Here is a 27,074-nt window from a genome sequence, read left to right on the forward strand (position 1 = left end):
TGAGACTCTTCAATGAGGCTCCACGGACTCCTCTTTTGCATACTCATGTTTCACAGGGGGCAATGCACCTAGGACTTCACTGCATTGAGCGCTTTCATTAGCAGCCGGCATTGTTGTCATTTGGCTGTTTTCCCCAATTTCAGCAATCTGTTTCTCGAGTGTGTGACATAGCAGAGTGGAGTGTGTGACATAGCAGAGTGGAGTGTGTGACATAGCAGAGTGGAGTGTGTGACATAGCAGAGTGGAGTGTGTGACATAGCAGAGTGATTGTGTGATATAGCAGAGTGATTGTGTGATATAGAAGAGTGATTGTGTGATATAGCATAGCGGAGTGTGTGACATAGCAGAGTGGAGTGTATGACATAGCAGAGTGGAGTGTATGACATAGCAGAGAGCAGGGGCGTAACTAGAAATGGCTGGGCCCCATAGCAAACTTTTGATTGGGCCCCCCCCCCGCCCGCCCCCTCTCGATCGACCACTACGCCATCAACACACTCAGCTCTACACAGGTCCTGTACACCATATAAATTACAGTACAGTTATATCAGGTGACTTACAGGGGACGTCTTCTCTGAGTTCTTCCCTTCCTTCCCTTCCTTATAGATGTCCCCCTCTCCCCCCTTCCTTATAGATGTCCCCCTCTCCCCCCCCTTCCTTATAGATGTCCCCTTCTCCCTCCCTTATAAATGTCCCCCTTTTCCCCCTTCCTTATAGATGTCCCCCTCTCCCCCCGCCTTCCTTATAAATGTCCCCCTCTCCCCCCTTCCTTATAGATGTCTCCCTCTCCCCCCCTTCCTTATAGATGCCCTCCCCTCCTCTCCCCCCCCCTTCCTTATAGATGTCCCCCTCTCCCCCCCTTCCTTATAGATGCCCTCCCCTCCTCCCCCCCCCCTTCCTTATAGATGTCCCCCTCTTCTCCCCATCCCCCTTATAGATGGCCCTCTCTCCCCCCCTTCCTTATAGATGCCCTCCTCTCCCCCCCCCCTTCCTTATAGATGTCCCCCTCTTCTCCCCATCCCCCTTATAGATGTCCCCCTCTTCTCCCCATCCCCCTTATAGATGTCCCCCTCTTCTCCCCATCCCCCTTATAGATGCCCTCTTCTCCCCATCCCCCTTCTCTCTCCCCCCCCCGGAAAGCAGGTTTAAAAAAAAAAAAACAAACTCACCTTACAACGCGCTCCCCCGTCTGTCCCCCGTCTGATGCGCGGCTGCCGGGGGTGTCGCGTCCTATCCCCGGCAGCGCGCGTATCATAGAGCTCTCTGTGGGCTTGTGCTGCGGCCGAGACTTCCGGCACACAGAGAGCTCTATGATACGCGTGCTGCCGGGGATAGGACGCGACACCCCCGGCAGCCGCGCATCAGACGGGTGGACTGACAGGAGCGCTGTCGGTCGGTCCCTTGCTCCTCCTGGCCCAGTGACTCCTTTTCCCTATGGTTGGGGAAAGGAGTCGCCGGGTCAGGAGGAGCACGGGACCCGCGTCACGGTAGTTCCGCCAGTGGCAGAGAGGAGTGTGTGACATAGAGTGGAGTGTGTGACATAGCAGAGTGGAGTGTGTGACTTAGCAGAGTGATTGTGTGATATAGCATAGCGAAGTGTGTGTGACATAGCAGAGTGGGGTTATGGGGGTCCGCAGGTCAGCCAGCAGCCCAAGTGTTACCGCAACTAATCATACTGGTGAGTGTGCAGCCGTGGACACCGCACACCTTCACTGTGCAGGGGGGAATGTTCTGCCGCCGGTGAGTTCCATGGGCCGGGGTGGGCGCCCCAGGGAGGCAGGTGCGGCCGGTGAGTTGCAGTGGGGGGTCGGGTGGGGGGGGTGCGACCCTCAGTCGGGGGGGGGGGGGGTTGAAGGTGCGGCCGGTGAGTTGCAGAGGGGGGGTTGGGCGGTGCGGCCGGTGAGTTGCAGAGGGGGGAGTTGGGGGGGTGCGGCCGTCAGTGCCGCTGGTGACATCGGGGGGGGGGGGTGGGGTGGGGTGGTGGGTTTGTTGCTGGTGGTTGCGGCCGTCAGTACCGCCGGTGGGTTGCGGGAGGGGGTTGCAGCCCATGAGTTGCGGGGGGGGGGGGTTGCATCTGTCAGTGCCGAGGGTGAGTCCGGGGGGGGGTTGCTCAGTGTTGGGGGGGGGGGGCGGCCGTCAGTGGCGCAGGTGAGTCCGGCCGCCAGTGCCGTGGGTAAGTCCGGGGGCGGGGAGGTGCATGGCAAGTGAGTTCCGGTGGGGGGAGGCAGATTGCGGCCAGTGTGCCGAAGCTCTGCCAAGGAAGTGGGGGGGGGGGAGGGGACACGTCAGTGCCGCGGGTGAGTCCGGGGGTGGGGGTGTCCTGGGTGAGTTCTGGAGGGGGAGGGGACACGTCAGTGCCGCGGGTGAGTGGGTGAGTCCGGGGGTGGGGGTGCCTCAGTTGAGTCCCGTACACCTCCAGCACATGGGTATAGTCTCCCCGGGGGAAGGGGGGGGGGCAACGCCAGGGGCCACAGGTGAGCTCAGGAGGGGGGTACACAGGTGACCTGGGGGGAGGGAGTCGGGAGACAGTGATCAGCAGCAGCTGTCAGTGTCCTCCCTCACTTTAATGGGCAGGGATAGAAGCGCTAACCCAGCTTATTGAAGAGACTGAGGACACATGATGCTGTCTCGGAGGGTGCGGGCCAGGAGCAGGGAGCGTGTCGGGTTGGACTGAGGTCTGATGATTCTATGCAATCCGTGGGGGTGGATGCATCTAGATAACAGCAAAACTGTGCAGAATCCATTATAAATTGATATTGGAAAGATGGAAAGCTACGGGTGGGCAACGTGTTAGTGCAAAAAATTGGGGGGGGGGGGAATACCCCGTTAAAGGAGTTATCCAGTGCTACAAAAACATGGCCACTTTTGCACCACTCTTGTCTCGCTTCTGGGTGAGGTTTGAAACTGTTTTATTTAAGTAAACAGAGCTTAAAGGGGTACTCCGGCGCTGATAAAAAAAAACAAACAAACATAGTTTTCCCACTTAACATTCCTCCTGAGTCTGTCTGTTTGAATTTCCCACTGTTTGCAGGTCTCTGAACCTCCAGTTGGTGTCTTCATTTTTTCTTTACTTCCTGGTTTGGGCTTTCCCATTATGCACTTTGTCTCCTGTGATGTCTGACTCTGTAAAACTTTTAGATGGCTTACATCTTATTCAGCCAATCAGAGATAAGCAACATGAGTCATCTGACAAAGGGAGTCTGGCTTAACAGGCTTAGACCCGCTTCCCTCTTGATGATGTCATTGTCACAAAATGGCTTTCTGGGGTCAAGTCATTAGGTAAGAATGAGTTTACTTCACTTCCTGGTGGGGGATTGAGGGGGGGAAAGATAGAGAAGAGGGGCAGATAGGTGATTGAAGCATATTACAAAGTTATATAACTTTGTAATTTGTTTCAATTACTGGGAAAAAGCTTTTCGCTGGAGTACCCCTTTAATTGCAAACTCCACTCAGACGAGAGACAAGAGAGGGGCAAAAGTGGCCATGTTTTCCCTTACGTCCACAGCGGCACAATTGGGGGTTTATTGCCCCTGTGAGGCTTGGCAGGACAAAAGAATATTTAATAGTAAAATAACATAACTTTAATAACATAAACTGAGTTGGCCCCTCCTCCCTCAGGTATAAGAGGAGGCCGGCCCTCAACGCCAGTGAGTTATTTTTTGTCCTGAGACAAGGCAGGACGCGCTCCCCTCTTCACCCATACCCCCCTCCAGCCTTACTTTAGCCTGCTGCACGGGCATCGGTCGGTTCGGCGGTGGAACGCAAGTGCGTTCCACGGACCGCGCGACCGGAAGTGACGCGCAATTCGTCACTTCCGCTTTCGGCGGCGCCGGTCTCTGTCTGGGAGCTGTGCTCCGTTCTGGCAGGCAGGATCAACCAGGTATGTTGGTGGCTGTAGAGCAGGGATGCTCCGGTCCACGGCAGGACCGACCGGGTTTCTGTGCGCGCAGGTGGGGGGGAGGAGGGGAGGGGTGATAGGAGGGGGGGCGGACCATTGTTTTGGCGCCGATTACCATTTAAAAGGAGCTCAGAGACTCCACAGTCTTGCTGTCTCTCTTGGGAGCCAGCTACTGTCTCTCTGGGGCATTTTTTATTTCCCTTAGATTCAGCATGGAGCCTGCAGGAGGAAAATCATCTGCTAAAAGACACCACCTGACTTGCAGGCATTGTGGTGTGTATGTTTGTTTCCTCTACTCAGTGTGTAGTTTATATACTAAACTAGGATTATTTTCCAGATATTCTCTTGCCTGATGACAGCGAGTTTACTGCTTGCCTAGCCTGCAGACCTAGGATCCAGGATAAGGAGGAACCTTCCATCCAGGACGTTGTGATTTGGGTCAGTGATTTAGTGAAGTCCTCAGTGGATGACCTCAGGGATTCCCTCACTCACTCAAGGTAGTGTGGCTCCTGCAGAGGTACGGTTTCCCTCTTCATAGTACTGATAACCCTCTTTTCCTTAGGAAAAGACCCAGGAGGGAGGAGGGCGCTTCCCCTTCACTGACTGAGGAGGGCTACAGGATCCTGGACGAAGTATATTCTTCGGATTCTGAAGCGGAGAAAAAGAAAAAAGAGAAATTTCTCTTTAATCCAGATAGGATTTCCAAACTTGTGAAATATGTGCAGACAGTCACACAACCGTCTGAGGCTTCCTCTAGCGAGACTAGAGCATTTAAGATGGACGACTTTATTTCGGACCTAATAAAGTCCGAATGGAAGAAACCAGACAAAGCCCCTGCCATAGGTAAAAGATTCTGGGCCCTTTTTCCCATTGATGAGGAACAGTCCTGTTCCTGGATGGAACCACCCAAGGTGGATGTTGCCATCTCTAAGTTGTCAAAGAACATACTGGTCCCAGGAGATGACGGATCAAGCTTAAAGGATCTGATGGATTGCCGCATTGAGGCGACTCTAAAAAGAAGCTACACTACTGCGGCTGGACAAAGCGCAATTGCTATTGCTAATCATGAGGTCTCAATAGCCCTCAGGAAATGGCTACAGAAAATCCAAGAGGATATTGATTCGGGAGTCAACCGTGATGAGATCCTTGACTCCTTTAAGGAGGTGAATCTAGCCATGCAATATGTAGCGGACTCAGCCACTCACCAGGCCAGATTAGCAGCCAGATCTATAGCGCTGTCCACTGCCGCTAGAAGAGCCTTATGGCTCCGTCCATGGTCGGCTGATAACCCGTCTAAATTTAACTTATGCAACATCCAGTATTCTCCAGGCAAATTATTCGGTCCAGAATTGGACTCCTTAATGGAAGAACTCTCGGATCGTAAGGGCAAGTCTTTGCCTACTACTAAGAAGTCTTCCTTTCGAAGGTATCGGGACAGGTCCCCTCCAAGGGACAGACAGTACCAATACAGAGGAAGAGGAAGAGGGTCCGGTTACTCCAGACGAGGAGGTACTTCTAGGGGGAATAAGTCTCCCCCTAGGAAGAAAGACTTCTGACGCCAGTTTACCGGTCGGAGGCCGCCTCTCCTATTTCCTTCCAGCCTGGGAAAGGTTGATCAGGGACTCTTGGGTCCTAAACATAATCAGGAGAGGATATGCCCTATCCTTAGAGCCACTGCCACCAGGAAGGTTCGTGATTTCATCGCGAATTTCTCCAGACAAACAGAAAATAATGGAGGACTCCATATTAGACCTCATAAAGAATTCTGCATTAGAACCGGTTCCTATGGAGGAGAGAGGGCAGGGAGTATACTCACCAGTATTCCTCGTCCCGAAACCTTCAGGAAAACACAGACTGATCATAGATCTACGGTTTCTCAACCATTACATGTCCAAAAACAGATTCCGTATGGAAACAATAAAATCGGTGAAATCCGTCTTGAACAGGGGAGACTTTCTAGCATCCTTGGATCTAAAGGATGCTTACTTCCATATTCCAATTTTTCAGGATCACAGGAAGTACCTGCGCATAGCGGTCCAGGTGGGGAAGAGGATATTACATCTTCAGTTCAAAGTTCTCCCCTTCGGGATTTCGTCGGCACCATTTGTTTTCACAAAAGTCATAGCTTCAGTGGTAGCGGTCCTCAGGCTGCAGGGCATTACAATCGTCCCATATCTGGACGATTGGCTGTTGATGGCCAAATCCCAAGACCTTCTCAGCCGGAACGTCTCTCAGACTCTAGATCTCCTCTCCAACCTAGGCTGGCTGGTAAATTGGGAGAAATCAGACTTGACTCCCTCTACCCAGAAGACCTACCTGGGGTTTATCATAAACACCCAGGAGATGAAATTATTCCTCACTCCAGAGAGGAAAACAAGAATCCTAGAAGGATACCGCTTTCTGAGAGCTCCACGACAGGTCTCTCTGAGGACCCTGATGAAGTATTTGGGACTTCTAACATCTACAGCGGAGGCTGTGCCTTGGGCATTATTCCACATGAGGGCTCTCCAGACGGAGGTACTACAGCGGTGGAACAGATCAACTATGGACCTAGACAGAAGGATCAGACTTCCGCTGCCTATAAGACAGTCTCTAAGATGGTGGTCGAATGTAAGAGACGGAGCAGACATAGAAGAATCAGACTGGGTAGTCTTGACCACAGACGCATCCGGCCTCGGCTGGGGAGCCCATCTAGCTCAGAGGACAGCGCAGGGCAGGTGGTCCTCATCAGAAAAAACCCTCTCTTCCAACGAGCTGGAGTTAAGGGCCATATTCAATGCGCTCAGACATTTCGCACCACTTCTTCAGGGTCAAGCGGTGAAGGTAAGAACAGACAACATTGCTTCTGTATATTACCTAAGAAAACAGGGTGGCACCCGGTCCAGACCCCTCCTCCACGAAGTGGAGAAAATCCTACGCTGGGCAGAACAGAATCTCTCCAACATCACGGCAGTCCACATCAGGGGTACCCTGAATGTCCTGGCAGATCGTCTAAGCCGGGATATGACGACTCCGGGAAAATGGTCCCTGAACCGGGTAATTTTCAGCCAGATCACAGTCAAATGGGGCCAACCGGAGATAGATCTCATGGCGACACGCCAGAACGCGAAGCTACAGAGATTTTGCTCGCTTTACCAGGAGGACGACCCGGAGATAGTGGATGCGATGTCCATCACCTGGAACTACAACCTAGCATACATATTCCCACCAGTAGCCATGATTCCGAAGGTCCTAATCAAGATCAGACAAGACAAAGTCCCGGTCATCGCAATAATCCCATTCTGGCCAAAGAGGTCGTGGTTCTCCCAGCTAATGACCATGAGTCGGGGAGATTATTGGAGGTTGCCACCCTGGCAGAACCTGGTGTCTCAGGGCACGCAGCACTGCCAGAACCTGGGGTCTCTACATCTGACGGCCTGGAACCTAACCAGTCCCTATTGAAAGCCAAAGGCTTCTCTACCAGGGTCATGGATACACTTACTCATTCAAGAAGTGAGGCCACTAATAAATCGTATGCCAGGATCAGAAGAATCTTCCACACCTGGTGTTCCTCTCAGAAGGTAGACCCCAGTAATCCAGCTGTTCCCCAAATCTTGGAGTTCTTGCAAGATGGCTTTGATAAAGGTCTATCACCCAGCACGCTTAAGGTTCAACTAGCCGCCTTATCAGCCTCCCTTCATCAAAGACTTCTTCAGATTCCAGAGATTAAGGACTTCATAAGAGCAGTCTCCAGACTCCGACCTAGGAGATGCCGACCAGCGAGCCCATGGGATCTCTCCTTAGTTTTGAAATCCTTAAGTAAGGAGCCCTTTGAACCAATCTCTCAGATTTCTTTGAAATTGTTGACGTTAAAAACAACCTTTTTACTGGCCATAACCTCGGCTAAACGAGTAGGTGAGTTGCAGGCCTTATCTTCAAAGGAACCATACACCACCTTTTTACAAGTAGTCCTGATGAGATTTCTTCCGATGTTTTTTCCCAAGTGTCCTACATTTTCCAACCTTAACCAACTAATAACCATTCCAGTTCTCCCCCCAGAACTTACAGCAGAAGATCCGGAACTTGGGAGCCTGGATGTGGTAAGATGCCTAAGGACCTACCTCTTGAGGACTCAGGATTTCAGGAAATCAGAGAACCTGTTTGTTTTGTTTTCTGGGCAAAACAGGGGTTTAAAAGCATCCAAACCCTCAATCTCCAGGTAGATTTCTGAGTGCATCAACTACTGTTATCAACTGGAGGAGAAAGATCCACCCGAGTTCACTAAGGCCCACTCAACTAGAGCAGTGGCAACATCGTGGGCTGAGAAGGCTCTCATCCCGCTTGAACAGATATGTCAGTCAGCATCTTGGTCCACTCCAAGAACATTTTTTAAACATTACCGAATAGGGGGATCTGCATCCTCCATGAACTTCTCCTCTACGGTTGTTAGCCAGGCCTTTAAGTTACCCAACCCTAGGGATTAATGTACTTGCTAAATCCCCAATTGTGCCGCTGTGGACGTAAGGGAAGCTTACATTTGATTGTTAATGTGTTTTCCCTTAGTCCAACAGCGGCACAACGCTCCCTCCCTTTGTTGTATTGATATTTGTTGTCTTTATAATTAACTCACTGGCGTTGAGGGCCGGCCTCCTCTTATACCTGAGGGAGGAGGGGCCAACTCAGTTTATGTTATTAAAGTTATGTTATTTTACTATTAAATATTCTTTTGTCCTGCTAAGCCTCACAGGGGCAATAAACCCCCAATTGTGCCGCAGTTGGACTAAGGGAAAACACATTAACAATCAAATGTAAGCTTAGTAGCGCTGGATAACCCCTTTAATATATTGCTGCTGGTGCATATGAGGGAACATGTTATCTATACCTGTCCACACTCCCTCAGTGTCCTCCTATGGTATCGCTGGCATCCCCTGCTGATTGCACAGGTTCCATGTCTGGGACTAAGGCCTTATTTCCACATTCTGGACGGCGAAGACCTGTGCCAGACTAGAAGTGGAGGCTCTGCCGTCAGCAGGAGGCACCGAGGGAGCAGACAAGCAAGGTTAACATAATCTACAGAAAACAAATTTGAGCATGCTTTTCTTTACTCAAAAAATTTTATCTTTATTGATAAAACCATAATTAGACAAAGAGTAATATACATAAAAAATGAGGGAAGGATGATAACAGTACAATGATCCAGGGGACAAAACAGACATGGGACTTGGAACTACAGAGCATAATACCTTCATGATTACAAAATGACACCAGGTGAGCACAGGCTAATAAATTGTTAAAAAAAGAAGTCTCCATAGGTCTATATTATAAGTATATAACTGGAGTAATAGCGCACAACAAAACCCAACCAAGACTTGTAAACATAGTACTCAATATTGCCGTTAGCCCAAACTCTCAAAATCATACACCATGAAGTGTAACAAAAAGTATCATGTCTTACCCATACTGTTGTTCCCCTGGTACACCCCGACGCGCGTTTCGCAGATGACCACTTTATCAAGGGGCATAGTCTCCTGCATGTGCCTGCTATACTTATAGTCACGTCCCTAATACAATCATCCATGGGCTTCCGGTCATCGGCCGGCATCGTAACATAAGCACAGGCACTCAGGAGCTGTCAATACAGGGATAAACCTGATCAAAACACTAATCGGTGCATATTAAATACGATTTCAATACTACCTGTATTTAATATGCACCGATTAGTCTTTTAATCAGGTTTATCCCTTTGACATTTTTTTGGTACTTTTACTATAGTAGATCACACTTTTTGGTGGTATTTCCCCCCTCTCTTTAATTCTCCTATACATTCTGGCTTCGGGCGGAGGTGACATTGGCATGGCCTCAATAGTGGCTGTGCTCGTGCGTGAAGATTGTTCTATCAGCGCATGCACGCAGCTCCTGAGTGCCTGTGCGGATGTAACAATGCCGGACGATGACCGGAAGCAAGCGCCGGCGTTCCAGAAGCCCATGGATGATTGTATTAGGGACGTGACTAAGTATAGCAGGCACATGCAGGAGACTATGCCCCTTGATAAAGTGGTCATCTGCGAAACGCACGTCGGGGTGTACCAGGGGAACAACAGTATGGGTAAGACATGATACTTGTTACACTTCATGGTGTATGATTTTGAGAGTTTGGGCTGACGGCAATATTGAGTACTATGTTTACAAGTCTTGGTTGGGCTTTGTTGTGCGCTATTACTCCAGTTATATACTTATAATATAGACCTATGGAGACTTCTTTTTCTAACAATTTATTAGCCTGTGCTCACCTGGTGTCATTTTGTAATCATGAAGGTATTATGCTCTGTAGTTCCAAGTCCCATGTCTGTTTTGTCCCCTGGACCATTGTACTGTTATCATCCTTTCCTCTTTTTTTTTTTATGTACATTACTTTGTCTAATTATGGTTTTATCAATAAAGATTAATTTTGAGTAAAGAAAAGCATGCTCAAGTTTGTTTTCGGTAGATTATGGTAGTTTAAGTTTTTCCTGTTACAATTGGGGTACATAATTTGTGGGATAACAAGAGATTGATACTCTCCCGCATTTTGGAACTATTTTTTTGTATTAAGTAAGGTTAACATGTTTAATTCTTATATGCACCAGCAATGTATTATAAGGCTGACCAACTGACAGCTTTAACTAAGTCAGTCGCAGCATTAAGTCAGTAGCATTAAGTCCACAGCAGATCCTGTACCCTATAAAAAAAGTGTTGCCTAGGAAATATAAATCTGCTCCTTGTGCGCCTTGAAAGGTTAGTAGATCAATAAGGCTGCATTTACACATCCTGTGTTCTGTCTGTGAAACTGAAGATGAATGCAAGTCCTGGACAGCACGATACAAAGTTTCCCTGCTACCGTTATGATGTCCAGAATTTGCATTCAACATCAGAGCCTCATGGAGAACACTGAATGTATGAATGCAGCCTAAAGGGAATCTGTCAGCTCCCAGAAAGATCCAAGGTGCTGACAGTGTGCTGTAACTGGCAGTCCAGCATGGTATTTTTTGGTAATTTTCCGTGCAGTGGATTATGCACACACATCTCCTACTGTACTGAAGAGGCAAAGATGAGTTCGTGCCACACCTCTCCAATCTTTCCTCCCTCTTCAGGAATAATCAATGCTGCCCGGCCTCCTGCTCGCTAAGCTGTCAGCCAGTGTCTAATTACAGATCAGTCCTCTGTAGGCAGGTTGCCAGAAACGCTTAGATATACTTGAATGTGAGCCCAAATGTGTGGAACTGTGAGACCTTCCAGCAGTTCAAATTAGAATTTTCCATTATTCCATCATTTTTAAGGCTATGTTCACACACAGCATTTTGCAACCAAAACCAGGAGACTAAATAGAAAGGCTATAGCAACACTGTTGAAATTGAGCAGATAGCAGTCATTTAATGGCAAATAACAGTAATTTGACCTGCCTCAGCTATTAATTGGCTATACTTCTAGTGCGTTTACACAGGCAAATTTATCTGACAGATTTTTGAAGCCAAAGCCAGGAACAGACCATAAACAGGGAACGGGTCATAAGACTGAGATTTCTCTTTCAAATCCATTCCTGGTTTTGGCTTCCAAAATCTGTCAGATAAATCTGCCTGTGTAAAAGCACCATTAGCAATGCTTCATGGCAACCCTGTAGTGTAACACATCGGGACTCCATGTCCACTACAGAGGGGCAGGTAATTGTGCCTTTACACTAAAATTTGACAGATTTAAGCTAAAGTTAGGAATGGCTTCTTTGTGACCTGTTCTGTTTATAGTCTGCTCCTGGCTTTGGCTTCAAGAATGTCAGATAAATGTGAACAGTCTGAGGGTGCGTGCGCACTACGGAATTGCCGCGTATAACCCGCGGCGTATTCTGTCGCTCGTAGCGCAGGGGGGGGGGGGGGCGGCATTTCCGCCCATTCCATAGACACTGTTCTATGCACGGGCGGATTCCGCGTTCCGTCGAAAGAACAGACATGTCAATTTGCCGGAAAGCGGAATCTGCCCGTGCATAGAATAGTGTCTATAGCACGGGCGGAAATGCGCGCCGCCGCATGCGGGTACGAGCAACGGAATACGCAGCAGGTTTTACGCGGCAATTCCATAGTGTGCACGCACCCTGAGGCTGGGTTCACACTATGTATATTTGAGGCTGTATTTGGTCCTCATGTCAGGTCCTCATAGCAACCAAAACCAGGAGTGGATTGAAAACACAGAAAGGATCTGTTCACACAATGTTGAAATTGAGTGGATGGCCGCCATATAACAGTAAATAACTACCATTATTTCAATACCACAGCCGTTGTTTTAAAATAACAGCAAATATTTGCCATTAAATGGCGGCCATCCACTCAATTACAACATTATGTGAACAGAGCCTTTCTGTGTTTTCAATCCACTCCTGGTTTTGGTTGCTATACAGCCTCACAAATACAGCCTCAAATATACATAGTGTGAACCCAGCCTAATGGTGCATTTACACAGACAGATTTATCTGACAGATTATGAAAGCCAAAGCCAGGAATGGATTTGAAAAGTATAGATCCAGTCTTTCCTTTATGACCTGATCCCCGTTTATAGTCTGTTCCTGGTTTGGGCTTCAAAGATCTGTCAGATAAATCTGTGTAAACGCACCATAAGACAAGCAGTCTTCAACTTTGTAGGTAAAGGGGTTAAGCGATTGTCTGTCCTTTCAGGGAATGAGCCTCTGCTGAGGCATGAGCACATTTACAGTACTAGTAAAGGTCTTTGTTAGGGTCAGATTGTCTGTCAGCTGCCTTTAGGCTATGTTCACACTACAGCTGTAAGTCTCGCCGCAGAACTATGGCCGTAGTTGGAACATAGCCTGATTTTCAATGGGACCTCGGCCGGAGCGTACACACATCGTATGTGCTCCAGCCGGGATCCCATGTGGCGCTGGGCCGGGGTCACGGAACTGCTGGTCTGATACGTAATGTGAACATAGCCTTAAAAACACTGCTACTGCTTTCTGGGTGTCTGGAAAAGCTGGATCCAGTCCTGGAAACTGGGACTTTATTCAGCACCTAGAGCAGCAGAGTTCAAATGCAGCCAGCTAACAGATCCTAGCGAATCCCTTTGCTAGTACTGTAAAATCCTTCATCCCTAGAACTGCTGTACAATTGTTTTTACAACCCCATAGTAAAGGATTTCAGCTGATTGTCCCACTAAGTTATATTTATTTTACAGACCATGCATTAGCAAATATTTAGAGTAAATTTAAACTCAATTTTATTTAAAAAAAAAAACCCTAATGTACAACCTTTTATCAAGGCTAGCGGATTAAAAACTATTTACAGAAAAGTGAAAATACATAGTATTTGCAGTTATAACAAGTGGCAACCTGGAAAAAACACTTGTATCTGTACTGGCAACTACTTTGTACCACCAAGACAGATTTTCTTCTATCCCTTAAATTGTCCACAAGTTCCAGTAAATAGGCTGAATTTGTAGTGGCAGTTACAGCCATTCAATGCACTAGGACCCAGTTCTTGGCCACTTATGAATGTCCTTTATAGTTATGCATCTTATGAATGTCCTTTATAGTTATGCATCATCTTCCACACTGGAAGATTGATTTGATTGCTGCTCCTCCTCCAAGTCCGCTTCATCTTCACATCTAGCCTCTTCCAAGTCTAGGTTCTTTAAGTCTTCGAGACTTTGAGGTGCACTTCCAGTAAGCCTCTGTAACAAGAAACATTACATCACAACCACATGATGCTGTAAATCCCAGGACATAAACCCACTGACAGATATTGACCAAAACAAGCCACTGTTGTACTCACCTCAATTAAATTAGCCATGTATTGGACATGTCCTGCTAGTTCCATGAGTTCGTCATTTTCCTGCTTCAACCGTGCAATCTCCCCATCTTTATGCTCTATTTCTTTATGTAACTGTCAAAACAAATGAAAAGTTAAGAATTGAGCCCTTTAAGAAAATATCTGTACCTACAATCACATGCCTCCTGGTGAGTAAGCCTATTCACCACACTGCATTTTTAGGTGTCATTCTTTGCTCCTTTTGTGGGGCAGAGCAGCAGCATGGACTCGCTCATGAGCACATGGCTGGGACTACTTTGGCATGGAGTGTCAGTGGCTCATGTGCTGGGCATCAAGAAAGGGGATTAAAGGGATTCTGAAAATGCAACCTTGCCACAGCATTGGAGCAGTGTGCACTGCAGCTGGGGGATGGGTGGGGAGCAACTCATCTGCAATTGAAAACTGGAGTGAAGCGAAACTGCAACTGAAGATACCATCCATAAGCATAGAAAAGCATGTTACCAGGCTTCTCCTTTGTATATCCACCAGGAGAGGAAGCCAGACAGAGGAGCAAGGTCACATGCTTGTCTATTTTATGGATGGGATTGCTATTCAGTAAGGCACAGCCCAGGGAGGGGCATCTGATATTAGCACTGCAAGGTACTTATGAAGCCATCATCTTGTGCAGTGCATACACTGAACATTACTATAGAGTCACCAACCCCTTTAAGCACCAAGTAAACACACCTTTTCATTCTTCTGTAGTACTTCGTAGAGTGCCTTCCTTCTTTCTTCTGCTAGTTCCTTCCAGTACTTGTATGTGGGATTTTCTGTAGAGAAAAGGAACCATTAAGAGTCAATAAAAAAAAAAAAGTTAGTTTATGATCCAGTAATGTATCTCTGCTAACAAGGGCTCACCTTTCACCATAAGTTCATAAGCGTCATCCGAACAGTCTTTATTTTCCCTTTGTTCTGGGTCAACTGCAACTTCCACCTTTGCCTTCTTTGATATGATCTGATCGTTCCATAGTTTTCTTTTTGTTGAGTTCTTGGTCTACAGAAGAGGCTAAACATTAGAGGACTGCAGACTAGCTTATGTGAGATGAGCCAAGTTGAAGCAAAAGCCACTACAGAAGTTGTATTTTCCCCCAAAAAAGTTAAGCTAAACATGTGCAACTATGTGGTTTGTATTCGCTAAGAGAAAGTATCCAGAAGTAGTTTGATCTGGTGTGTTCTTAATACATACCTCAGTAATGCGGCCGACGAGCTGACCAGTGGCAGAGGGCTGAATCACCTTAAGAGTCCTCCTTTGGGCATTTTCACATGCTTTATCAGTAAAAAAGTTCTAAGAGGAAAAAAGGTGTTTTACAGTGTCAATATATTTAGTAGATGCCAATCTTACAGGAGGCAACCAATACAGCTTAATCTTACATAGAACAGAGGCCTGTTCTTAGGCCTAGACAAGCCATTTAGCTGAAGAAGTTTAATCAATATCCTTAAGGCAGAACAAACAAGGGGATTACATTGAGAAGAATGATTTTATAATAGCTATACTGCCACCACACTACTGCAAACAAGTAGTCAGATAACAAGTTAGAACTGTATCACTACAGTACCGTGAGAAAGTCACTGATTCGCACTATACTCCATGTGACACAAGCTCAACTTTCCCACGGTCAGGTTCTACTGCCGATTATTATCTCACTGTCAATCAACAGAACAAGTGCTGAAGACTGTGGGAACCTGCATTGTTAAACATTTCAACTATTATGTCAAACCCTTTAAAGTTATGGATTATCACATTCTCATATTGCAACACTTGACACCAGAGGCTCCTATGACAGCTAACTGTACAGCACAAGTTATCTCATGGGAAAATCTTTTTAACCTGCAGGTAACAGTCATTCAGACTTGCTTTTTGACTGTTTTTGGATGTCTTTAACATGCTACAGTGTGAAAAAAAGGCTGGGGTCTGTATTCAAGGGGCTATTCAATAAAACTAGTGCCACTAAAATAAAGCAGAATTTCAGCTATGGCAACAAGCACATTAGACAGTTCATGAAGCTAGGGACCACCATTTAAAAGGAAAAAAGCATTTTTTACCAGATACTAATGTGCTCCTTTTAAGGTCACTGCCCATACTCTACACATCCACCACAGGCTACAGCACTGAAGTGGTTGTACTGTCCTTTATAGTGTCATGCAATTGCATCATGGGGCTGGATACTACATTCTAAAGCACATAATCATACATTTTAGCTTTTAAGAATGACAATTCCTATTCAGGAATTGTGTTCTACAACATGTTTTAAGGATAATAAATTGACAGCAACCTATTTACTATTGAGCAGAAGACAGTAGGCTTGATATTATACAAGGTCCATATCTGCTTGCCTCTAGCCATCATTCCTAGCCTTGCCCTTTTATTTTCGCATATATATATATATACACACACACATATATGCACATACATACACAGTGGTACCTTGGTTTAAGAGCATTGCTTTGGTTTGAGAGCTCCCTGTACTGGGTGTGAGGGAAAGTGTGGGAAGGGCATGGCCTGCATAGCAGGGTCTACAGCACTGTACTCTGACCCAGGTAGTCTCCCTCACCTTCAAACTCATAGCAGATCCACTTTAGGCTGGGGCTTACATCAGGGGACAGGACTGTGAAGGTAATCTCTCCATAGCTGTAACCCCTCTCCCCAGACAAAGCGCTGCATGTATGTGCCCACATCTGTCCTGCTCATTCCTTCATGCTCCCTGCAGTCTGTCAGCCCTTGTGTTTCCCATCCTCTCCATTACTGTACAGTAACTTATAATATCACATTCTGCTGTTTCATCTGTTTTACATGTTATTCAGAATAAATCATTTTTGAGGGGTGGAACAAATGTCTGCATTTCTATGCTTTATGGGAAAATTTGCTTTGGTTTAAAAAAGGATTTGGATTACAAGTGCAGTCCCGGAATGAATTATGCTTGTAATCCAAGGCACCACTGTATATAGAAAGTTATAAGAGGGGAGTGCACATGTCGTACCAAGATACCTGCCATATGGTACCAAATGGCCAGGGTGGTGGCTCTAAGGGACATGACACTGGCAGTACCCAGTTTACATAGCCTATACAGCCTATTTCTAGATCTGTCAAATAAGGCCAGTATTATATAGGTGACCAATACCTGATTATAAGACTGAATACAGGTATTTGTCACCTATACAATACTGGCCTTCCTTATTTGACTGAGCCATTAACAGATTATACATATGGAGACACCCAGCACAGACAATGTTCTGTATAATTGGGGGAATATAGGATGTCCCCCACACCTAGCAGCACTTGTTTTGGTATATTGTGCAGGTAGTCACAGCTGCTGAGGTGCTCACAGTCAGGTGACTGCACTGCCAGCTCACAATGGCCGCAGTGTAGAGAGATAGTTACCTTGATGGAGGTTGTTGGTCTCTCCACATCAGCCCTGAGTTTCTTGTTGGAATTCATGATAACCTGTAGAGCAGATGAGTGTTACTACACATAACAGGTGTACAGTGCACAGACCTCTACAGCCACACACACACACAGTGCACAGCCCTCTACAGCCACACAAACACACACAGTGCACAGCCCTCTACAGCCACACACACACACACAGTGCACAGCCCTCTACAGCCACACACACACACACACAGTGCACAGCCCTCTACAGCCACACACACACACAGTGCACAGCCCTCTACAGCCACACACACACACACAGTGCACAGCCCTCTACAGCCACACACACACACACACACAGTGCACAGCCCTCTACAGCCACACACACACACAGTGCACAGCCCTCTACAGCCACACAAACACACAGTGCACAGCCCTCTACAGCCACACAAACACACACAGTGCACAGCCCTCTACAGCCACACACACACACACAGTGCACAGACCTCTACAGCCACACACACACACACAGTGCACAGCCCTCTACAGCCACACAAACACACACAGTGCACAGCCCTCTACAGCCACACACACACACACAGTGCACAGCCCTCTACAGCCACACACACACAGTGCACAGCCCTCTACAGCCACACAAACACACACAGTGCACAGCCCTCTACAGCCACACACACACACACACAGTGCACAGACCTCTACAGCCACACACACACACACAGTGCACAGCCCTCTACAGCCACACAAACACACACAGTGCACAGCCCTCTACAGCCACACACACACACACAGTGCACAGCCCTCTACAGCCACACACACACAGTGCACAGCCCTCTACAGCCACACACACAGTGCACAGACCAAGTGTACACCCCCTCCCCATAGCCATCACTGTACAGCAGCCTATAGACATCGGGCTCTGGGTATGTCCCACCTAATGTAGATCTCACAGCAGTGAGGAGGGAGGGAAGCCGCAGCAATGGCTCCGTACCGGCATAGAAGCCTGGGGGGGGGCGGCTACAGCCGAGCGGCCTCCTCACAGGGCCAGATGTGGCGGCGATACCCGCACTACTTCATGGGAGGGAGGAACTTAGTATAAGCAGCATCACCGGGACAGCAGACACCAGAGGAGCCGCGGGTGTGTGACCAGGACACCACAACAGGCGGCAGCCATGACACCGAGCGGCACAGCTGGAGCCCGGGATCACGTGAGCGAGCCCGCCCGAGCGTCCGCAGCAGCGGAGACTGAGGGCTGCGATATTACAGCGGTGCGGGGCACACAGCGGACTGCGAGCCCTGCCTCACGTCTGCAGCGGAACACTGACACAGAGCAGACTGCGCATAGCAGACCACGTAAAAATGGCGGTAGCCAGACTACAGACAATATAACCCCACAAGCATACAATAACACATCCAGCCCTTACCAAGACTCACAATAGCCGAAGAAACAAATCTCTCTTTGCGCCTTCACAACGAGCCGTCTCCGCCGCGCTTCTCACACACCGAGCGCCTTCTCAAGTAATGCGTTCCCGCGCTCCGCCTCTTTTATACTTAGCGCCCAGACGTCACGTGACCTACCCTTCCGCCCTCCCCGCTTTTTTTCTGTCTTGAGCGCCGATTGGTCACGTGACGCAGGGCGCCACCTGGTGGGGAGAGGCTGAGGTGCCCGGTAACTAGTGAGGGGGCAGCACGGGCTCTGTCAGACTCTATAGGATGCGGTGTGACTACTAGGGTGTAGTGGGACATTGCTACTGATTGTAAGTGTCCACATGGCACATTGTCCATTGACATTGATGGGAGAACTATAATACAGACTTTTAGTGTAAGCATTCCTGTCAGGAAGTCTGCTGACCCCATCTGCGTTGCATTCTACTCTTTGCCTGTAAGTTCAAGTATTTATGGATACCACCACACCATGACGCTCATGTGCGTGGCGGGTTATATCCATGGATGGCTGAACTGGCCGCAGAGTGTTAGTCACCGCTCATCGGGTCAGCAGACGTCCTGACAGGTACATGGTATCGAAAGTAAAGCTGTAAGAAGTGCCCTTAAAGTGACTGTACCACCAGGCCTGGGCTGAAGCACTAGAGGCGGGCTGACTCACCCCCAGTGGGAGGAAACCCCCACCTCTCTATGATACGGATCCATTGATTCTAATGGAGCAGTGTCATAGAGGGGCGGAGGTTTCCTCCCACCGGGGGTGGGTCAGCCCGCCTCTAGTGCTTCAGCCCAGGCCTGGTGGTACAGTCACTTTAAATTTTTGATAAAGTGCAAATCCATTGGGTATACCATCTTCTAACTTTATAAACATACAGGATAATTTTTGGAGAGTGGACGAGTGCCTGGTTGAGTGTGAATATGTGTTGGGTTCACCATTATGTTTTGTGTTGTGACAGATGGGGGATCTGCAGGGGGCAGAGCAATGGGGTAATAAAGTGAGGGCACTCTGAGATCAGCAGAGCGCTGATCTCACTGATCGATATTATTCAATAATATAGTATTGAGCAGTGTAAGGAATCCATATAATAGAGTTCTGGTGGGATTTAATAAGGGTGGGGAAACTGTAAACCCCCCACCTTAAAAGAGTACTCTGACATCAGCTAAAGAATAGCATACATGCTGCAGTAGCATAAAGCATTGCTTACCTGTCTGTCTCTGTTCTGAAACTACTGAAAAGCCATTTGTTTTCCATGTAATATCATCACAGTCCTCCCGCCCTGCATAGTCCCCTCCCACAGCCATTTTGGCAGTTCCCCACCAAAATCTGTTGCAGAACAGCCAAAGCCAGGAACAGACTCTAAACAGGGAACATGTCTTAAAGCAAAGATTGAGATTTCTCCTCTTTTCAAATCCATTCCTGGCTTTGGCTTTAAAAATCTGTCAGATGAATTGGTCAATTATGTGTGTGTACTTGCAGCCTTTCAGTATCAATATATTTGCCCCATTGTGTTGCTGCCTAAGGGTACATTTACACAGGAAGAGTATCGGACGGATTATCTGCCAAAGATTTGAAGCCAAAGCCAGAAACAGACTATAAACAGAGAACCAGTCATAAAGGAAAACCTGAGATTTCTCCTCTTTTCAAATCCATTCCTGGCTTTGGCTTCAAATCTTTGGCAGATAATAATGTAAATGGACCCTAAGATGCTAAATTGTCAGCTTAGTCAGTAAGCAGTCTCAGAACAGACACTGCTAAATGTTTATCTAAAACCTATAAAATATTGTGGCTACTTGACCTTCAGTCCATCTCACCTTGTTCAACCTGCCCTGCGACCTTTGTAAATCATTAACAAGATGATATGTAATTACAACAAAATTTGCAAGCAACCTAAATCTAACCGGCTACAGAACATGTTCCCTTGAGGAAGTGTCAAAAATGCAAAGGAGGAACGGCCTACTGAAATTTGTCTCATTGCACTATTGTAATATCTGTGTTGGCCTCAGAAAAGTCCATCTGGTAGCATCCACTGATAGCAGCCTCTGCTGTTTTTTTCTTTTCGCTAGGCCATCATAGTCACTAGAAGAGATGAGCGAATTTACAACTAAGTGATTTGTTTCGATATTACTGTAAATCCACTTATCTCCAGCTATTGACGCCTATATGCAAATGTAGGCTCTAGCCTCCTCCAAGTTCTCAGTAGGGAGACTGTTCATGTTCATCCCTATAGAGAACCTGAGCAATGGTGACTTGCTGACTAGTTTATGCAATAAGCTTTATTGGGCACTAAAATGAGCGATGCCAAAAGTGGGTGAATGGAATGGCTAATGAAAAAGAAAACCAATCAGTGCAGGACCCCTTGAGGATAGTTTGTCCCCTGAGGATAGCTTACACCATGTAGGTAGCACTTCCCTAAAGGTGACTCCATCACCGAGCTCTTGGCTCCTCTCAGCCACCGCCATCTTCTGCTCCTGCTTCTAGGCTGCACCAGCTTCTTCCTGCAGCCACTGGAGGCTGGGAGCGTCTCTATCTCTGACATGCACACAATGACGGCAGCCTAACCCACAGACATCCTTGTCAAGCTTGACAAGGGGGGGGACCCTGAAACGTAGGGTGGCTTATGCTCCAACTGGTTTCCCATAAATTGAACGGAGATTTCTGCTCATAGGTGGACTTTAGAGCATTCATGTGGGCGTTAAGACCGAGTCCATGTAAATGCGGCACTTGTGGGTGTTACACAAATATGCATAAGGTTTGAAATGTTTGTAATGCATACCTGATATAAATAGCTATAAATAGCGCTTTGTGTGTCTAATATATATTGTAGTACTACACCATGTATAGCTGCATAAGCTGTATCAGTCAGTGTCATCACAAAATAAAAAACCTGTTTGGGAACATTGCTTTACGGTACAAAAGACAGCTAAAAAAAAGTCTACCTGGTAGTACATGCATTGGCCCAGATGTACTAATGTTTCTGCACCAGAATTCTGTCCACAAAGTGTTACAAGGCACTTTTCTTCACATTAATTATAGGTGTTAGACACTTTAGAGACACTTTTCTGCCAGCTCTGAAAAGGGGGCATGACCTCCATATAAAGGGGGCATGGCCTATATTGCACCAAATTATCAGAAGTCTGGTGCGCTTCAAGCAAAGTAATAGTTAGTCTATTACACGATTTGCACGATAATCGTTCCGTGTAAACGCAGCATAAGTGTATGTGCACACTGCCTCAAACAGACGGAAACTCCGTCAAGTAATCCGTCGCTCGCGCCTGCTTTGGTACATTCTATTGTACCAAAAAGACAGAGAAACAGTAACTGGCGCACCCACACAAATGTATCAAAAATCAATAGCACCTTTATTATTTGTTTACATAAAAAAAAAACACATGACAAATGGACATACAATTTAAAAACACTTAAAAGCCCAATAAGGGTAAACTATAACAAGGGAGGTATATCAAAAATACTTATCACTCCCACCGTAGCCCCAAACACAATACCCCAATCAGAGCCCTGTAAACTGTATTATATCATTCCCATATTGTAAACTACAGACCTTCTGTGCAAATATCCTGAAAGTGCATGTGCTCACATGAATGTATAAACAGAGAATAAATAATCAATTCATAGAAGAAACCATACATCTATAAGTTATCCAACCAAATAAATAGCACCACACTCAGATAACACCCAATGAACTAATTCTGTAGCACAAAAAAGGAGGGTCAATAAATCACAGTAAAAATAGATAACATATCACCCAGGGCTCTGAGAAGGTGGTCCGGACTGCACACCCTACGCGTATCGTCACATCACGTGACTTCGTCAGGGGTAATGGTTTAGCTATACATACATCCTTTTGTATCCATCTGCCTGGAAATGAACTCAATATATACAAAAATCACTCTTAAACAGACTCCATTCGATGCACGGGCGGATTCCTTGCTCCGTCCAAAGAATGAACAAGGCACTAATCACAGCTCAGTTTTCAGCTCTAATAAAATGTGGGTCATTTATACCCATTTCTTTTTAATCAGTTTATCACATCTGGGCCATTGTGTGTAGTTTGTTGTTATATGCATATAAATATCAGGTGTTGTCCTGTGCTATTGTCTATCACACTGTGATATATATTAATATTTGTATTTCTATTGGGTGTTTGTCTTTATATCCATCTATTATTTATCCAAACACTTTTGGCAGAAAAAGACCAATACAATACTCAGATATAGGATTCCTCCTCCCCATGTGCATTACTTTACATTTGGAAACATTGCACTGCAGTTTCCATTGTTTGGACCACATGTATAGTATTGCTAAATCATTTTCCATATTACTGACACCTCCAGAAATATCAACCCTATTGCACACTTTTGTATCGTCAGCAAAGACAAACCTTACCGACCAAACCTTCTCCTATGTCACTTACATATTAAAAAGAACAGGGCCCAGAACAGACCACCTGTAACCAGCCTCAGAATACACAGCTGTAACAACCTCTGACATCTATCCTTCAGCCAAAAACAAATCCACTGAACTATCCAGAGATTAAAGGTCCCTGTACATTTTATACTATAGTCGGCTGAACCTGTTGTTGGTGGCAGGTTCAGCTGTAAGCAGGGCCGGACTGGGACTGAAAATCAGCCCTGGCATTTCAGAGCACACAGGCCCACTCGCTGCACTGTGATAAGTTATGAGACGATGTGAGTGCAGCATGGCTACATGTTGTATCATCACGGCCATGACTGGAATTGCAGATAATAACACAGCAAATGGGGTCAGAAGCTTCTGTCTCTGTACTGTGTAGCGGTGCTGCAGTCGTCACCACTACACAGTGTACAGAGACAGACTGCTTCCAGCCCCGGTCACCGTGCTGAGATTAACACCACCACCACATACTGACTAATGCCACCGCATACTGACTAATACCACCGCATACTGACTAATACAACCGCATACTGACTAATACCACCGCATACTGACTAATACAACCGCATACTAACTAATACAACCGCATACTGACTAATACCCCCGCATACTGACTAATACAACCGCATACTGACTAATACCACCAAATACTGACTAATACCACCGCATACTGACTAATACCACCGCATACTGACTAATACAACCGCATACTGACTAATACAACCGCATGCTGATTAATACCACCGCATGCTGACTAATACAACCGCGTACTGACTAATACCACCACATACTGACTAATACTACCGCATACTGATTAATATGATTAGTCAGTATGTGGTGACATTAGTCAGTATGCGGTGGTATTAGTCAGTGTGTGGTGACGTTGGTCAGTGTGTGGTGACATTAGTCAGTGTGTGGTGGTGTTAGTCAGTGTGTGGTGACGTTGGTCAGTGTGTGGTGACGTTGGTCAGTGTGTGGTGACATTAGTCAGTATGTGGTGGTATTAATGTTACCACATACTGACTAATGCCACCATATACTGACTAATACCACCAGATACTGACTTTAACCACCGCATACTGACTAATATCACTGCATACTGACTAACCCCACCGCTACTACTGAATAACATCCACTGTACACAGATCACTATCACCTCATACAGTCATATAGAGCTGTGGACACAGCTCTACACAGATTCTGTACACCATATACATTACACTGCAGTTATATCAGGTGACTCACAGGGGACGTCTTCTCTGATCGTAGTTCTTCCCTTTTCATATTAGGCTCCTCACTCTGGCACCATCCTCATCTCTGTACACACTGCACATCTGTATTGGCCCCTGTACGCCCTCATTTAGTGGGTAGGCTGACTCTATGTGATCCCATTTTAGTATATGGCCCTCCTCTCTGTAGCCCCTCCTTATAGACAGCCCCCTTATGTTGCCCCCCTTATAGAAGGCCCCCCTATAGATGCCCCCCATGTTGTCCCCTTATAGATGCCCCCCCCTTACAGATGGCCTCTCCTATGTTGTCCTCTTATAGATGGACCCCTCTCCCCCTATATTGTCCCCTTATAGATGTCCCCCTCTCCCCCTATGTTGTCCCCTTATAGATGGCCCCCTCTCCCCCTATGTTGCCCCCCCCCCATAGATGGCCCCCTCTCCCCCCCTTCCCTTATAGATGCCCCTTTCCCCCCTTCCTTATAGATGGCCCCCTCTCCCCCTATGTTGTCCCACCCTCCCTTATAGATGGCCCCCTCTCCCCTCTTCCCTTATAGATGCATCCTTCTCCCCCCCCCTTTATAGATGTCCCCCTCTTCCCCCTTCCTAATAGATGGCCTCTTCTCCCCCCCCCCCCCTTATAGATGGCCCCCTCCCCCCTTCCTTATAGTTGGCCTTTTCTCCGGATCCCCCATATAGATGCCCCCCCTTCCTTATAGTTTGCCTTTTCTCCCCCCCTTAAAGATGCCCCCCTTCCTTATAGTTGGCCTCTTCTCCTTCTTCCTCCCCCTCCTCCTCAATCATAGATGGCCCCTTCTCCTCTTCTCCCCCTACCCCCTGTGCAAAGCAGGTTTAAAAAAACAAAACAAAAAAAAACTCACCTAACAACGCGCTCCCCCGTCAAGACTTTCTTCTCCTGCAGCCTCTGTCTGATGCGCGGCTGCCGGGGGTGTCGCGTCCTATCCCCGGCAGCCCGTGTATCATAGAGCTCTCTGTGTTCCGGTGGCCGCGACTTCCGGCACAGTGAGCGTCTCTGTGCCGGAAGTCACGGCCACAGCACACGCCCACAGAGAACTCTATGGTACGTGTGCTGCCGGGGATAGGACGCGACACCCCTTGCAGCTGTGCATTAGATGGGGGCCGGACGGAGCGCTGTGGGCCTGTCCAGTGCTCCTCGTGGCCCAGTGACTCGTTTTCCCTACGCTTGGGGAAAGGAGTCGGCGGGTCAGGAGGAGCACGGGACTGGCCCCTGAAGGCCACCGGCCCTTCTGGCATTTGCCAGAAGTGCCCTATGGCCAGTCCGGCCCTGGCTGTAAGTATAAAATGTATGGGGACTTCCGAGTGTCCACAGCACATGATGTTGGTGAACATCATCAGAAACATCTTCTGAACTTGCTTCTTCTTGTTCTAGTTTCCATCAGAACTATAGATGGCACACATTTTTTATTTTCCACAGGCTTACTGTAATTTGTTATGGTTATTTCAGATACAGTTGCTGATAAAATACTGTGATGTGGAGCTTTAACACACAACATTTAATAGCATAATAGCCTGAGGGAAAGGAAGAAGAGCATTAGAAGTGTTTCCTTGCTTCTTTTGGCTGGAAATTGGACAGTCTTATGTAAATAAGGAAGGAAGGTGATATTGTTTTCCCAGACTAGCTGCTTAGGGGTAAAAAGGGCCGATTAATTGCATTTTCTTCATTCTCCCCTGTGTGGCTATTGTAATAACACAACAAATGTGTGATCTTCACTTTTAAGAAAACAAAACCAATGAAACTCAGAGTCATTATCATTTAAATAGGCCTTAGCCTGCCTTTAGGGTTGTCAGTTGTTCTTTTTTTCTTGTCATTAGTTTTTTTTTTAAAGAACACATTTTGCAAAACAAAACAAGATAATGTATGTTAATTGATTAAGAGGCAGGGAAATAGACTGTGGAATGTAGGCTCTTGTGAGCAAGACCATCACTTCTATTGTGTAACCCCTTAAGGACCGAGCCAATTTTCATTTTTGCAGTTTTCGGTTTTCCTCATGTTTAACCCCTTCAAGACAGAGCCTTTTAATGCACAAAAGTCCTGGTCAAATTAATGCAATGTTTCTCCCCGCCTTCTAAGAGCCATAGCGCTTTTATTTTTCCACCTAAAGGGCTGGTTGGGGTGTCATTTTTTGCGCCATGATCTCTAGTTTTTAATAATATCATATTGGTGTAACAGAAAAATTTTGATTGCTTTTTATCAATTTTTTTGTGATATATAATTTAATAAAATCAGCAATCCTGTTGTGTTTTTTTTCCCCCGTTTATGCCGTTCACCGTGCAGGAACAATAATGTTATATTTTAATAGACCGGACAATTCCGCAAGCTACGATATGTAATACGTTTATTTATTGATTTATATTTTTATAATGGGCAAGGGGGTATTTTAAACTTTTATTGGAAGGGGTTTATAAGGGTTTTTTAATACTTGAATAAAACTTTTTTATTACACTTTTTTTTTTCTGCTCACATCATTAACTCCCATCACAGCAGGAACAGTAGGAACGTATATATACAGATTGCTGACGTGAAGGGATTAAAAGCCATACCACTTTCATTTTTTTTTTCACCTTCTTATTTTTTTGCTACAATTGTACTTTGTATTGACACACTTAATTTTTCCATAAAATATGCAGCAAAACAAAAAAAAAATATTTGAGCTGTGACTGTGGGGCTATTTAAGGGCTCATTTTTTGCACCATAATCTGTACTCTTTATCACTACCTTCTATGTGACTTTTTGATCATTTTTCTAGCTGTGGTGTGATAATTTAATAGTTAAAATAGGATAAGGGGGTGAACTTTTATTATGGGATGGGATTTTTTTTTCATACATTAA

General features: G+C 46.5%; 1 protein-coding gene across 3 annotated transcripts; it reads right to left on the reverse strand.

Moving 5' to 3' along the window:
• Nucleotides 1-13,120: 13,120 nt before the first annotated feature.
• On the reverse strand, nt 13,121-18,651 carry GMNN (geminin DNA replication inhibitor). Of its 3 annotated transcripts, none has more exons than XM_069960147.1 (7): nt 18,039-18,250; nt 17,096-17,158; nt 14,903-15,001; nt 14,575-14,710; nt 14,404-14,486; nt 13,681-13,791; nt 13,121-13,579 (listed from the first exon to the last, which is right to left on the reverse strand). In XM_069960147.1, the coding sequence occupies exons 2-7, from the start codon at nt 17,150-17,152 to the stop codon at nt 13,442-13,444; spliced, it is 624 nt and encodes a 207-aa protein (XP_069816248.1). In that variant the 5' UTR covers nt 17,153-17,158; nt 18,039-18,250; the 3' UTR covers nt 13,121-13,441. The 3 variants fall into 3 exon arrangements, with proteins under 3 accessions (XP_069816248.1, XP_069816246.1, XP_069816247.1); XM_069960145.1 differs by lacking the exon at nt 18,039-18,250 and adding an exon at nt 18,539-18,651 and having other exon boundaries at nt 13,122-13,579; XM_069960146.1 differs by lacking the exon at nt 18,039-18,250 and adding an exon at nt 18,529-18,651 and having other exon boundaries at nt 13,122-13,579.
• Nucleotides 18,652-27,074: the final 8,423 nt, after the last annotated feature.

The sequence above is a fragment of the Dendropsophus ebraccatus genome, chromosome 2 (assembly GCF_027789765.1).
Source record: "Dendropsophus ebraccatus isolate aDenEbr1 chromosome 2, aDenEbr1.pat, whole genome shotgun sequence".
Taxonomy (NCBI): domain Eukaryota; kingdom Metazoa; phylum Chordata; class Amphibia; order Anura; family Hylidae; genus Dendropsophus; species Dendropsophus ebraccatus.

Coding starts and splice junctions, on each gene's coding strand:
- GMNN (XM_069960147.1), bottom strand. CDS start 17,152: ATGAATTCCAACAAGAAACTCAGGGCTGATGTGGAGAGACCAACAACC. Junction 14,711..14,902: donor TCGTCGGCCGCATTACTGAG/GTATGTATTAAG, acceptor CCTCTTCTGTAG/ACCAAGAACTCAACAAAAAG. Junction 13,792..14,403: donor TACTACAGAAGAATGAAAAG/GTGTGTTTACTT, acceptor TTGTTTTGACAG/TTACATAAAGAAATAGAGCA.